Source organism: Neltuma alba, unplaced genomic scaffold (assembly GCF_004799145.2).
Source record: "Neltuma alba isolate B1F8T4 unplaced genomic scaffold, ASM479914v2 tig00002811_pilon, whole genome shotgun sequence".
NCBI classification, from domain to species: Eukaryota; Viridiplantae; Streptophyta; class Magnoliopsida; order Fabales; family Fabaceae; genus Neltuma; species Neltuma alba.
In genome coordinates, this window is record NW_021633026.1 from 743,859 (window position 1) to 757,250 (window position 13,392).

The 13,392-nt window shown below is 33.4% G+C and overlaps 1 protein-coding gene across 1 annotated transcript; it reads left to right on the plus strand.

The window, feature by feature from the left end:
• Positions 1-398: 398 nt before the first annotated feature.
• LOC114738471 (protein ZINC INDUCED FACILITATOR-LIKE 1-like) lies at positions 399-12,407 on the plus strand. The gene is made up of 17 exons (XM_028926533.1): positions 399-957; positions 1,530-1,570; positions 5,226-5,286; positions 5,373-5,475; positions 5,992-6,094; positions 6,739-6,792; positions 6,877-6,939; positions 7,027-7,076; positions 7,185-7,260; positions 8,780-8,956; positions 9,351-9,438; positions 9,839-9,924; positions 10,029-10,136; positions 10,941-10,985; positions 11,116-11,204; positions 11,536-11,579; positions 12,168-12,407. Exons 1-17 carry the CDS (start codon positions 795-797, stop codon positions 12,278-12,280), a joined length of 1,464 nt encoding a protein of 487 aa, XP_028782366.1. The 5' UTR covers positions 399-794; the 3' UTR covers positions 12,281-12,407.
• Positions 12,408-13,392: the final 985 nt, after the last annotated feature.

Genomic DNA, 13,392 nt, shown 5'->3' on the forward strand with positions numbered 1-13,392 from the left:
AATGACTACATTTGAAAAGTAAATAACAACATATTTTTGTAATAATTCCTGATTTGAAATTTTGAAATTTAACAATCATTTTTTTTTTAGATTTTCCCTTTCTCTTTTTTTTTTTTAAAAAAAGAAGTTATATTACTTGATAAAATAATAGAAAAATACTAAATTAAAAAAAAGTAGATCATGTTGATTATGCTGGTAATGATTTCAACTACTCTTGTCTTGTAATGGTTTAGGAGGTCAAAATTTATTCAAACCATCCATTTATCATTTTAAAATTTAATCCGTATTTTTCTTTTATTTTCGTGATTATTTTTTCAGATGCATGTGCATTAGATTGTTGGGGCGCAGTGTCATGATCGCCAGCGACGTCGAGACGGCACCGTGAGCACTACTGGTTGGCTGGTGCTTCTTGCCTTCTTCTATAAATGTTTCTGAAACCTCTCAGGCTAAAATACAAGCTCGTCTCACTCTTCATCATCTTCTTCTTCTTGTTCTCATCTTGTTATCTTTATCTTCCCATGCCCTCCACAAATCTGTGATTTTGAGCGAAGTTACATGTCTGACCTCATCACGTGGTTTGCTACGCAGCCTGTTTAATTTTTTACTCCAGCCTGCACCCTGAAGCTTAGTACTAGCTTGCCTTTTGTATTGCGAAAAAGAAAAGAAGAAGGGAAATTTGTAAGTTGTTCTCCTCCGAGGTTTGAAACGAAGCAAAAAGCTCTCACCTTCGATAGATTTCTCGGGTTCTACTTTATTGGTTCTGTGCTTTCTGAGAATCTCGAGGACAAACAAACATGGCGGCCGACAACAATGATAAGAACGGTTCAAGACAGCCGTTGTTGAAGAATCGCTACCATGAGAACTGCCCAGGATGTAAAGTGGATCAAGACAAGGAAATGCATCGAGGCTTACCGGTAAAGCAGCTTCTCAACGTATGGATGGTGACTCTATGCACCGGTAAGTATAACAATTTGGTTTTCTTGATGTTATTTCAGAAAGTCAGTTTTTTTTGTCAAGTCAAAAGAACAAACTTTTACCAATCGTCTTGTTTTGAAGTACTCGGGTCAATAGTTTCTGAAAACTAAAGCAAAATCGACCTATTTTGATCGGTTCGTTTGCTAATGCTAGCATATCCAACCTTTACTCTTGAGTAATGAGCCAACTTGCCTCACTGTGATCGGTTCATTTACTTTAGAAAGGGACAAAGAAAAAGCTTTCCCTATGATGAATCATTAATTGTTCTTTTTATATTATGGGATAGCAACGTATTATTGTTTTGTTTCTTTACGTTCGATATATCCTTCCAAGCTATTTGCTTGCAATTTCAGTGCTTTTCTAATTCTTCTCTCACTTGAAAAGCCCTTAGTCATATGATGTAATTGTTTTTTTTTTTTGTCCTCTTTCTTTTCCTTTTTTTTTTGTGGCGAATGATTTAGTTCATCAACAGGTTTCAAAACAAACAAAAATGTAATCTATCTAGCTGAGTATTTAACTTTATTGTTTTGTTTCTTGGCTTTGGCTCGGTACAGCACTGCCTGTGTCATGTCTCTTCCCATTTCTTTATTTCATGGTGAGTATATTTTCTTCCCACCTGATTCTGGTCTCTTCCCCATTTATATTAAAAGTCTCATACCTGCAGATTCTTCAGTAATTTTTTCCCATTACGATTCTTCAGTTATTTCTTTATTTCATGGTGAATGTATCTTGTCTCTTTCAACTTGGTGCATTCTTTGATAGCCGCGGATATGGTTGGAGATTTTGGTATGTGGAAGATCTAGATTATTAATTTTAATGTCAATTTTTTCACGTCTTCTTTTTAAGTGGACGTCAATTCTTGAAAGTGACTGCCACTTGATCCACTGTTTGATACACATGACATTAATTGTTTTCCTTTTTTATATTCTAAATTAATAATAATAATAATAATTTCAATTCTAATTTTTTATGATCTAACCGATAGTGCTACTGGAAGTGCTCACTCTTTTTTTAAAAAAGAAAGACCTAACATGCTATTAGAAAGTTTTGAAAGAGGCTGCTTGCTTCAGGATGGGAACAGAAACTAATATACAATTGGTTTGATTAATTAACTAAATTAACTATTTTCAGGTTAATATATTCAATTGGGTTAAGTTGCATCCAGCACTTCGAAATATTTTTTCAGGTGCATCCAACACCTTAAAGTATTTTTTAATGTATTCAGCATCCTAAAATTTTTTTTTAGGTGCTTCTAGTGAAGTATTTTTTAGTGCATTTAACACTTTGAAGTATTTTTTTTAAGTGCGTCTAACACCCAAAAATATTTTTTGATGCATCCAGCACCAAGTAAAAAAAAAATACTTTAGGGTGTCAGATGCACCCAAAAAATATTTTGGGTACTGGATATGCCACAAAATACTTCACGGTACTGAATGTACCTAAAAAAATATTTCGGGATACTAGATGCACCTTAACCCTATTTAATTTTTATAATTATTTGGGCATTTGAATAAATGAATTTGAGTATAAATTAGGGAAAAGTAATTTGGAGGTCCTTATAATTATACTTAATTTTGAATCGAGTCCTTGAATTTTTTTTCCTTTTTATTGGATCCTTTAAGTTTTCATTGTGAGATACATTACTCCCTAAAACTTAAAACTGTTAATTAAAACTAACGCTGTAAAAAATGCCGTTAAAAGTCTAAATCATCTTCTTTTTCGACCTCCTTTCACTGTAAGTCTATGAACCCCAAGCTTTCTCTCTCCTTTTCTTATTCCTCAATATCATCTCCTTCCCCCACTATTAAACGCCTTACCTAGCTAGTCGGCCAACTGAATATCCATCATAAAAAATACATATAACTCATTCATTTCTCATAACATATGACTCATCCTTGTCTCATTCGTTTCTCACAACATAAGACTCATCCATGTCCGATCTAAATGGCACTCACCAACAAATGACTTCTTGTTTACTGGTGCATGCTATTTAGAAATCATCCACAAGGCCTTTTAATCAAATATCTCAGAAAATATACCTAACTCACGCCCAAGTCATTTTTGATGACATTAATTAAATTAATAAGATATCTTGAGAAACCAGTGCATGAACCATATTATTCCTATGTTTCAGCGCAGAGTGCTATTTTGCGATCATATCCATATGAGAACTTTTAATCACTATAGCCCCCAAGTCAAATTTTGGTCAGTTATTGACATCATCCTCAACAAATGAGAAAGAAATACATATAACTCATCCATTTCTCCTTCCCCAAAATGTCTCATCGGATTGTCGAGCTTGCATTATTATATCTCTTCTTTTTCGTCACGGATACCTCCGTCGTAGAAGCAGAGTTGCTGCACCAGTCATGGAATCCGACATGGCTAGGCCCACAGGTGAAGGCATCCTGGTTGACGATGGGTACAATGGTTCAAGTAATAATAGCAGCTATGCAGTAGCAGCTATGCAGTCAAAAATGTCTAGCTCTAATGGCATACATGGTGGGAATGGAACGATGAGGTGTATAATGGCAGGGAAGGAGAGAAAGCTTGGGGGTTTTGGTGGGAGGAAGTCAAAGAAGATGGTGATTCAGACGGAACTTTCAACGATGTTAATTTTAACTTAACAATTTTAGGTTTAGGGAGTAACGCATATAATGGTGGAAATCTAAAGGATCTAATAAAAAAGAAAAAAAACTCAAGGACTTGATTCAAAAGTGAGTATAACTATAAGGACCTCTAAATTAGTTTTCCCTATAAATTATCCTTTTTATCCTAACTTTTTGCCCCTTTATTTCTTAAACTAAGAAATTTATTTTACCTTGTTCTGTTGCATGGTTCGTATTTAATGCTTGCTACAATGTCAACGGAGTTTTTTTCTTTTGAGGCAAAAAATGACGAACTGTGTTACCTTTTTCCTGATTTTTTTTCCATTTCCTTAGAAATAAGGGTGGAAACAGGCCAGGCCAGGCCAGGCTTTACTCTTAACAGGCCAGGCCTGTTTTGTAGCCTATAGGCCTGAGCCTGGCCTGTGGCCTGTTAAAGGCTTATTTTTCAGCCTGAGCCTGACCTGTATAAAGGCCTGGCCTGGCCTGAAGCCTGCTAAAAGCCTGTTTGTTAAAAAAATTCAAATTACAATTTTTTTTAGAAAAAAGCTAAAATAAAAAAAGTATATATAATAATTAATTTTTTTAGTTTTGTCTTTTATTTAAATTTTAGTATCATAGGTACTGTTTTAAATCTTAATTACAATTTATAAGGATATTATTGAAAACTAATTCAAATTATATGTTAAAATTTGGGACAAAACTATGTTTAAGTACCAAAAAAATTAAGACAAATAAATAAAAAAACTATTAATTTTACAATGAATAAAGAGAGTATCATAATTTAATTAATATAATACATAAGTTAATTAATCTATCATTCTTGGAACAAAAATTTTCTTTCCTATTTTATTTATATTTTTAAGATTTAAAGATCATATTATTTATTGATATTTTTATTTTAAATTATATTTTTATTTTTACTTGTCAACTAAACTTCAAAATCTAAGCAAGAACTAAGCTATTAACTATATATTAAAATTAAAAAATAAATTAAAAGTACACATTAACAATACCATTAACTAATTTTTTTATATATTACATTTATAAGTTTCTAACAGGCTCAGGCCGGCCTAACAGGCTTAACAGGCCTTTTAGAGAGCCTAAGCCTGTCTCTTTTGGAAAACAGGCCAGGCCAGGCCAGGCCAAATACAGGCCAGGCTGTAGGCCCCTGACAGGCCGCCTGGCCTGTTTCCACCCCTACTTGAAAACCTACAAGAAAAGGTTTGTGTGCTAGCAGGCAGTCCTTTTCTTGCAGTTTTTTTGTCGCATTCTTTTAATGTCAACTTAATTTTCGGGTTTATTTCTTGAAATTGCCATGGATGGCTCGCAGAGATACATTTGAATCATGTCAAATGGCATATTTTGACATAAATAACAAAGTGGTAGCTTTTGACTTAAATGACGAATATATACGAGTATGGAAAAACTTTTATCCTCATGTGAGAGCCAATCTCTTTTCAGGCTTGCAATAATCTAACTTACCACTCTAACTATGACACAGTATTATTATACCTTCAGTTTTCTCTTTTGTTCCTCAAGAAATAAAATCTTTGTTTAATGTCCGTTTCTATTGCTTAGCTTGTAAGAGCATACAACTAATGATGAATAGAAGATGCGTTATTGATAGTAATCTGCTTGCAGGTAAGAGATTTTGGTGTTGCAAAAACGGAGGCAGATGTCAGTTCCTATGCTGGTTATGTGGGTAAGGTTCTTTTAGACCTTTCATTCTATTATTAGAGGGATTTATGAGCTCTTAAAATACTGATCTTCATCTGAAATATATTATAGGATCTTCATTCATGTTTGGCAGAGCTTTAACATCAATTCCATGGGGAATGTTTGCTGATCGGTATGGTCGAAAAAATGCTATTGTTATAGGTCTTGTGGCAGTGTAAGCACCCCTACATTGTTTTGGATTTCTTTCTAGCTCTATTATTAACAATGGTGAATAGAAAGAGAAATAAAGTTGTGGAAAACTTGTTCTGGGCATGATGAAGAAAAATTAAACACCTCGAAAATTGAAGATTATTTAGTGCATCTTAAAAGTTTGTTTCATTTATTTTCTGTTTTATCTTTTTTTTTTACTTATCATGGACTCCATACAAATAGCCGTCCACTAATAGCATGTTAGGTCTTTCTTTTTTTTTCCCCCCTTGCCTGTTTGTCTAGTCTCCTAACTTCATCCAATTAAAATATATTCTTATATTCTTATATTCTAATAATTAATAATAATTAAATAGAATTTATTATTTATTATATTATTATTATATAGATAGATAAATATATAATATATTATATATAATATAATTTATTATCCCTCTTTTTCTTCCATGATCTCCCTCTTCATCCTCTACTGTTCTACATCAATAAGGTTATGCATATGATTTTGATTCTTATTCAATTTCAGTATTGTGTTTAACACACTATTTGGCCTTAGCACAAGTTATTGGATGGCTGTTAGCACAAGATTTCTTCTTGGAATCTTAAATGGTTCGCTTGGACCAATAAAGGTACCTTTTTTTGATGTATTAGGTAACAATTTAAAATTGAATGAACTGATATTTGGCCTTTCAAAGATCCCCTTTGTCTGTGTTTGGTCCTCCAAATTTACAATGTCTTGTGTTATTCTTCAAGCAATATTCTATCTTCTATGTAATTTTCACACTAAGCCTGTTAATAGATGACTTATGGAGAGGGGCAACATGGTATAACGCAAAACCTGATGTGATTGTTAAATGAGTAATGGTATCTGAAAGTAGGCATATGACAGAGCACCGTACCATTTTGATGCATGGTTAATGGAAACTGCGCATGTAAAGGTTATATTAACTTCATATTTGGCCATATGACCCCTTTCTGTTAGTTATTTGTAACAGTCTTAATGCGATGATGATGTTAAAGATAAAACATATTTTGGTGGACTTAAATGAGATACACTGGCTTTGAGAGATTACCTTGAGATGAAGTGTATTATTCAATGTCTAAATTTTCGGATTCAGTCTTTAACTTTTCATTGAACTGAACCAGTGCTCAATCAGAAGTTTGGATTTGTGTTCTTGAAAGCTAGTCATTCTGTTTATTTTTATTTCTTTTTCTTTAGAAGACTTGTTCTATTTGATTCTAACTTCCACTTACATATCAACTCTGTCACTAGGCTTATGCTACTGAGCTTTTTAGAGAAGAACACCAAGCTTTAGGACTCTCAACTGTGAGTCTAGTCTAGTTTAGTTTACTATTGATTCTTGAAAGTACATGTTCTTTATGATAATTTGATAGTGTCATCTGGTTTCAGTTTAGTTCAGCTTGGGGCATAGCTTTAGTCATTGGCCCAGCACTGGGAGGCTATTTGGCTGAGGTAATTCTGTTGCATGTGTGTGGGAACATGCCCTTCAGCACACTTATCACTTGTTCATCTAAAAATTGAAGAATTTTGGTATTTCAGCCAGTAGAGAAATATCCACATGTATTTCCAAAAGGTTCCTTATTTGATAAGTAAGTATATTTATCCTAGTTTTAAATATTAACAGTAATTTTGAACTTTTAACTTATTTCCTTGTTGATATGCTGATATTCATTTGTCCAAATACAAATGGCCTACAGGTTTCCATACTTCTTGCCCTGCTTTATAATATCAGTCTTTGCACTTGCTGTACTGGTTGCATGTATCTGGCTTCCGGTATGTATAGCCAAAAATTGTGTTTATCCATTAGTGTTATTATGACTGTAATTTCTTTTTAAGGGAATTAATGAAACTATTGAGTTATGTGTTTTTTTTTTTGGTATAAAGCCTCATATTTGTTGCAATTTAGAAATGCATCGATTGTGTTTTGATTTTCTATTTATTTTCTTGAAAATATATACCGTATTTGGGATATAATGTTTTAAACTTCACTATTAAAACTATGAATTGTAAGGCATATAATTTATTGTATTATGTATGTGTGTAACTTTTATCATCTATGGGGTATTGGCTCCACCACTTTTCTTCTCGACAGGTGCCCCGCCAACTTTTCATTGTATACATTCATTATGGATCTTATATTTTCTTATATGACCGCATAATCATTTGAACATTCTCATCTTTGCTACTGCATTTTATTGTTCTTGTGTGTTCAATGCCTAACTTTCACTATCATGCAACATTCCTGATCCTATAACAAACTTCTCTTTAAGCCTAGTAGGTGCATTGCAATAATAAATAACACCTATCTTTCTCCATCTTAACCACACAACTTGTATTCGCGTAATGCCTTGATCAATTTCACTATCATTTTGTTTTATCAACCCTACAAACCTGAACTTTAACAATCGTGGTATGGTCTAATCTCTAGCATTAACCTCTAAATCATTTCTGACTTACCCCTTGTTAAAATTGCAGTATCTATATATTCCCTCATACTCGTGCTTGAATGAAACCCTTCAACTCTAAAGCCTTTCTCCATAACTTAACTATATTGTTAACCTCTTCCTTTGACGGTGCAATAGGAATATATCAGCTGCAAAGAGCATGTACTTGGGGATTTCCTCTTGAATTTGCTCTATTAGAATGTCTAAAACTAGGTCAAACAAGCACTTCAAAATGATTCTTGATGTGGACCAATCCTTATAAAGAAGTCTTTTGTCTCACCACCCCGTGGTCTAATGCTATATGCTGCCCTCTCATACATATCATGTAAAGCCTCAATATATGCAACATAAAAACTTTTCTTTTTGAGGGCTTTCCATAGGCTTTTTTTAGCTCCTTGAAAACCATAGGTAGGTCTCTTTCTTTATTTCGTTACTTTTCCATTAACCCTCCTATAGGAGATAAATAGCTTCTGTTGCAAACCATCCGAGCATAAATCCAAATTAATTATCAAAAATACAAGTCTCATTTCCTAATTTGTGCTGAATCATTCTTTCCCATAATGTCATAGCATGGTTCATAAGCTTTATTCCTTGGAAGGTCGCACTGTTCTAAATATCCCCCTTATACAGTACTAAATTGTTTTTTCTCCATTCTTTTGGCATTTTCTTAAACCTCACAATCTTGTTAGATAACTTAGTCAAGCGAAGAGTACCCTCCTCTCAGACACCTTCACATTTCAGTAGTGGAATACCTTCAGGATCAATGGATTTACCTTTGTCTTTTTTTGGAAAAAAAAAAAAAAAAGGCTCCCTTCAGATATTAAAATTTTTGTTTTCAAAATCTGCAGGAAACGTTGCATAACCACAATGTTGGTAATGAGTTCACTGACGATGCAGAAGCCTTGGAAAAAGGAATCACAGGAAAGACAGTTCAGAAAACTGAAAACCTCCTTCTGAATTGGCCTTTGATGTCATCCATTATTGTTTATTGCATTTTCTCACTGCATGATATGGCTTATACAGAGGTATACTTCTTACTGAAGTATAGATGTTTTATGCGTTTCATATGATATTGTGTTGTTTAGACTTTATTGCTTTCCATCTTGTTATCCCCACCCATATTTATTGATTTTGATCTGACATGTAGCTAAATCGGCAGTAAAAACTGACATTCATCAGAGAGAACAATTTCCCAAGTTTGATCCTTTAAAAATGAAGTGAAATAATTATCAAGTTAATACTCTAAATGATGTTTTCCATCTCTTTAATTCTTAATATTATACATGATATTCTATAGAATCAAAGAAATCTTCTCAAGTACTAAAGTGATATGAAAAAAGTTCATGGAGTATAAAACCAGTAGTGATACCGTCTTTCATCTTATGGGGCCTATAAGTTGTCACTATTTCACTCTTGCAGGTTTTCTCTTTATGGGCCGTCAGTCCTCTAAAGCTAGGGGGTTTGAACTATTCAACCGATGATGTTGGTAATGTTCTTTCAATATCAGGTACGTACTTGATGGCTATGAATTTTAGACAATATTAACCGTGTAAATAACGGTTCCTTCCCAACTGTTCTTCCCCAAATACTAAATGCATAACTTAATTGCATTCGTATAAGGTTTAACCTTGTAAGTTTCAGTTACTTTGATTTAATTTCCAAACACAGGAAGGATTCTGAAGAAGCATTTAATTTTATTCTTTTCTCTGTTGATGAAACTTCCGTTAGGCTTCTTTTATTCTCGAACATAAACATTAATTTCAACCAAAAAAAGAAAGAACATAAACATAACTTGCAGAGGAAGATATGCATTACAAAGTTATAGTGTTTACTTGTTTCCGATGTATTGATATATTTATCGCTTCGAGATCATGTTGGTTAGTACTGACCTTTACTTAACTGGTTAGGTTTTAGTCTGTTGCTCTACCAAATCTTCCTTTACCCAGCTGTGCAGAAAGTTTGTGGACCTGTGAGACTCACTCACATTTCAGCGGTTAGCGCTCCCTTTCATGCAACATTTCAGCGGCTTTTTGGGCATTTTCATTGTTCTTTTTGTGCTTTAAGCCGTATTGTTGTTTTTTTGGATACCATATGCAGGCTATATCCATACCTCTCCTACAAATGTATCCTTTCATAGCATTGTTGCCTGGCTTTGCAATGAACCTATTGATAACTATTGCCTCTGTCCTTAAGTTTTGTCTCTCTGTAAGTCCATCTATTCCTTGATGACTATTGACTGGCATAGAATAATTTTTATGGGTATTTTCAGTCTTTAAAAGTATTTCTCTTAGGAGAATGGCCTCGTAGCCTAGTGGCATGAAAGCTCCCCTGTAAGTGGAAGGTCGTGAGTTCAATCTTACTTGTAACCAGTACATCCCTTCCAATTATCTCAAAAAAAAAAAAAAAGAAAGAAAGAACTTTTCCTTGCAATATGCTGAATGTCTTCGTTAAGTGGCACAAACATTGATACAGAGAGAGTGACATCATAAAAATTTGAAGTGTTCATATGTAATTGCAAATATATTGCAGTGCACATTGTGTATACTTGGTGTTTGTTGGACAAGGACACAAGTCGTCCATGCTTCATATTATTGTCTTACAAACATATTATAATGGAAACTTATGACTTGGATCTTATTGCCCTTTTAAGACCTTATAATGTTTGCATTGTTGTCCCTCTAGTTCATTCATTGTAGCGATTTATTCCTTCCAATGTTAATTAAAGCAGTATTTTTCTTTAAAAATTCAATTAAATCGATTGATAATATAACCAGGCGGGTCAATATTTAAATTCCAATGTCACAAGAACGAGTCTTTAATCGCTTGTATTGTTTAAAGATGGAAGACTGACCCAACTGAAATTGAGGCCTAAATTGTGAGAATAAGGAAACTAGAGGGCTTAGGATGCAGTTAAGCCCATAGATGTAAATACCAAAAGCAGAACACTATCTCCTTCACAAAACCGACATACATTATGAGCTTACCTGATTGTAAATTTTCCTTTTTCAGGCAACCATTATTACTGGTTTCTTTATCCTGCAAAACAGAGCAGTGGTAAAATTTTCTTTGTTCAGTTCATTATTTCTTAATATTTGTCTTTCCCAGTTGTGGGATTTTCATGACTGAGTTGGATTAAAATGGTATTGCTCCATTTTCTTTTTTTTGGGGGGGGGGGGGGGGACAGGAACAACACCAAAGAGGAGCTGCTAATGGTATTGCTATGACTGGCATGTCAATTTCGAAAGCTGTTGGCCCTGCTGGAGGTGGTGCAGTGTAAGATTACTTTTCATTCACCTGTTTAGTTTACTATGACTTTTCAAATTGCCAAATTTGGTTAAAAGTTGTCAACAAAGATTTGCATTGGATCGATATCAATCTGTTATCAATGATCCTTTGTCAGTAGGCATCTACCAATTTTATTATGAGACTGTAAGGATGAGTTTAACTCCACAAAAGTCTTAACATTTGGTTTTCATATATTCCTGAAACTGGTGTATTTTTTTGTCAATTGAAATTCCATTAACTGGTTGTTTTCCCTAGAAAAAAATCTGTAACGCATTTCATATGAACACTGATTATTAATTATAATCCTGTTCAAATGCAGATTAACTTGGTCCCAAAAGCGGGTAAATGCTTCTTTCCTCCCAGGTATGAAACTCAGCTATTTCTGCTGAATTCTGTTTCATGTACCATTAGGAAGGGTAGCAAAAGCGCGTGCGCATGCACAACCTCCAGTTCTTAATATAAGAACTAAATTGGGGTTGAATTTGATCCTAAATATGAGATCTCAATCTACTCTATCTTCCAAATTTATAATTTTTTCCCAAAATAGCTCTATTAAATGTAAGGGATTCTCATCAAAGAATAGTTTTGTCATGCACGATTAAAAAAACCAATTTAGAAAAGCCAAAACATATTTGTTACAAATAACCAATTTAATTAATTTTCTTAATATCTATAAATTAGTTATCTAGCTTCAATATTAAAGACCGAAGATGGTATTTTGTTGGGTCATTAGAACTAATACTATCAAATATTACCACATGCTGGTAAGGCTTTGACTAGGCTGCAGTTTTGCGTGATTACTTTGCTTGTACATCAAAAATGGATTGACTTCTAATTCAACACTAAGTCATGATGCCTGCAAGAAATAGAATATCCATCCCTTTTGTTTCATACCATGAGCTTTATTACTGTATACTCACTGGTCACTAACTGTGGGACATTTAACTACAGGTTCTCATATGGCATTTTTTGTGCTGAACCTAGTAGAAGCACTTGGAGCGGCTATGATGTTCAAACCCTTCCTGGCTGAGAAGGAGGAAACAGCATCAGAGCAGTTAGAATGATTTCAATAACATGCATTTTAAGCTCGTAGATTGATTAAAGCAATCATCATCAGACTTTTTTTTTCCAAGTCTGAAGGGGTATCAGCAGATAATAACACGCTGTTAATGAAGTCTGAGGGGATGAAAAGCAAGCAACAAGATCAGTGAGGCAAAGAACGGAGAAAGAAAGCAAGCAGGAAAAAGAGAAAGATCCATGTGATTTCTTTGGTTAAGAGCAGAGTAATGGTGACTCTCTAGTTATGTTTAGTCATGAATAAAGTCTATTGTTGCATATTTAATGGTTGCTTATTCTATGTGTAATGTTTTGGATAATTGGTGTTTATGTTGAAATAACCTGGTCATTGTACTATTGACATCTATTTTTAATGAAATTTTGCAGCTCAAGTTGGATATGTGCTTTGTCGTAGACTACAGTTATTGTATGAGTGTAACTTAATATGCTAGGTCACAGCTTGAACAGGTGGTTTTTTAATTTAAATTATAATTTATTTAAAAATTAATTTAAATTATAATTTCTTATAATTTTGTATCTCTAGTAGGACATGTGCTTGTCATAGGCTATGGTTGCTGTGGCAGCATTGTTTAACCAAAAGGAAAATTTTATTGCTATTTGAATTCTTTCTTTATTTTATTGAGAGCTGATTTGAACAGTATTTTGAATACAAAAACAGTTTTTTATTTGTTATTTGAAATCCGAAAATTTGAAAACCTTAAATGAGGATGAATTGAATAAATGATGTATTAACCTTTAAAAATTTAATGTTTTAATGAACATCTTTTGCGGTCTTCTTTTATTTGTTAGAATTAAAAATAACAGGAAAAGTTAAAAAAAAAAAACCATTTTTTTTTAAATCAGAGAAGTTTAAGTAAGTTGGGTTTTAGGAACTTACTGGCATTATTAGAACTCACATTCGTGTCATTCTTTTAGAAGGTCATCTTTAATGAATTAAATAGTTATAGCATTTGAAGGTTCTTTCAGAATAATCATAAGTACTTTATCACACAAGGTTTATTTCTGATGTCAGATGCATATTCGGAAAAAGTTGACAGATATATTTCTATTTTCACTCTTTTTTATCAAACTCTCTAAACTCCATCAGCCCTCAACATCC

Bases quoted from the DNA above. Each gene is read 5' to 3' on its own strand.
- LOC114738471 (XM_028926533.1), top strand. From the start codon at position 795: ATGGCGGCCGACAACAATGATAAGAACGGTTCAAGACAGCCGTTGTTG. The intron at 6,793-6,876 runs GTGAGTCTAGTC...ATCTGGTTTCAG, and splicing joins AAGCTTTAGGACTCTCAACT to TTTAGTTCAGCTTGGGGCAT. The intron at 11,205-11,535 runs GTAAGATTACTT...GTTCAAATGCAG, and splicing joins CCTGCTGGAGGTGGTGCAGT to ATTAACTTGGTCCCAAAAGC.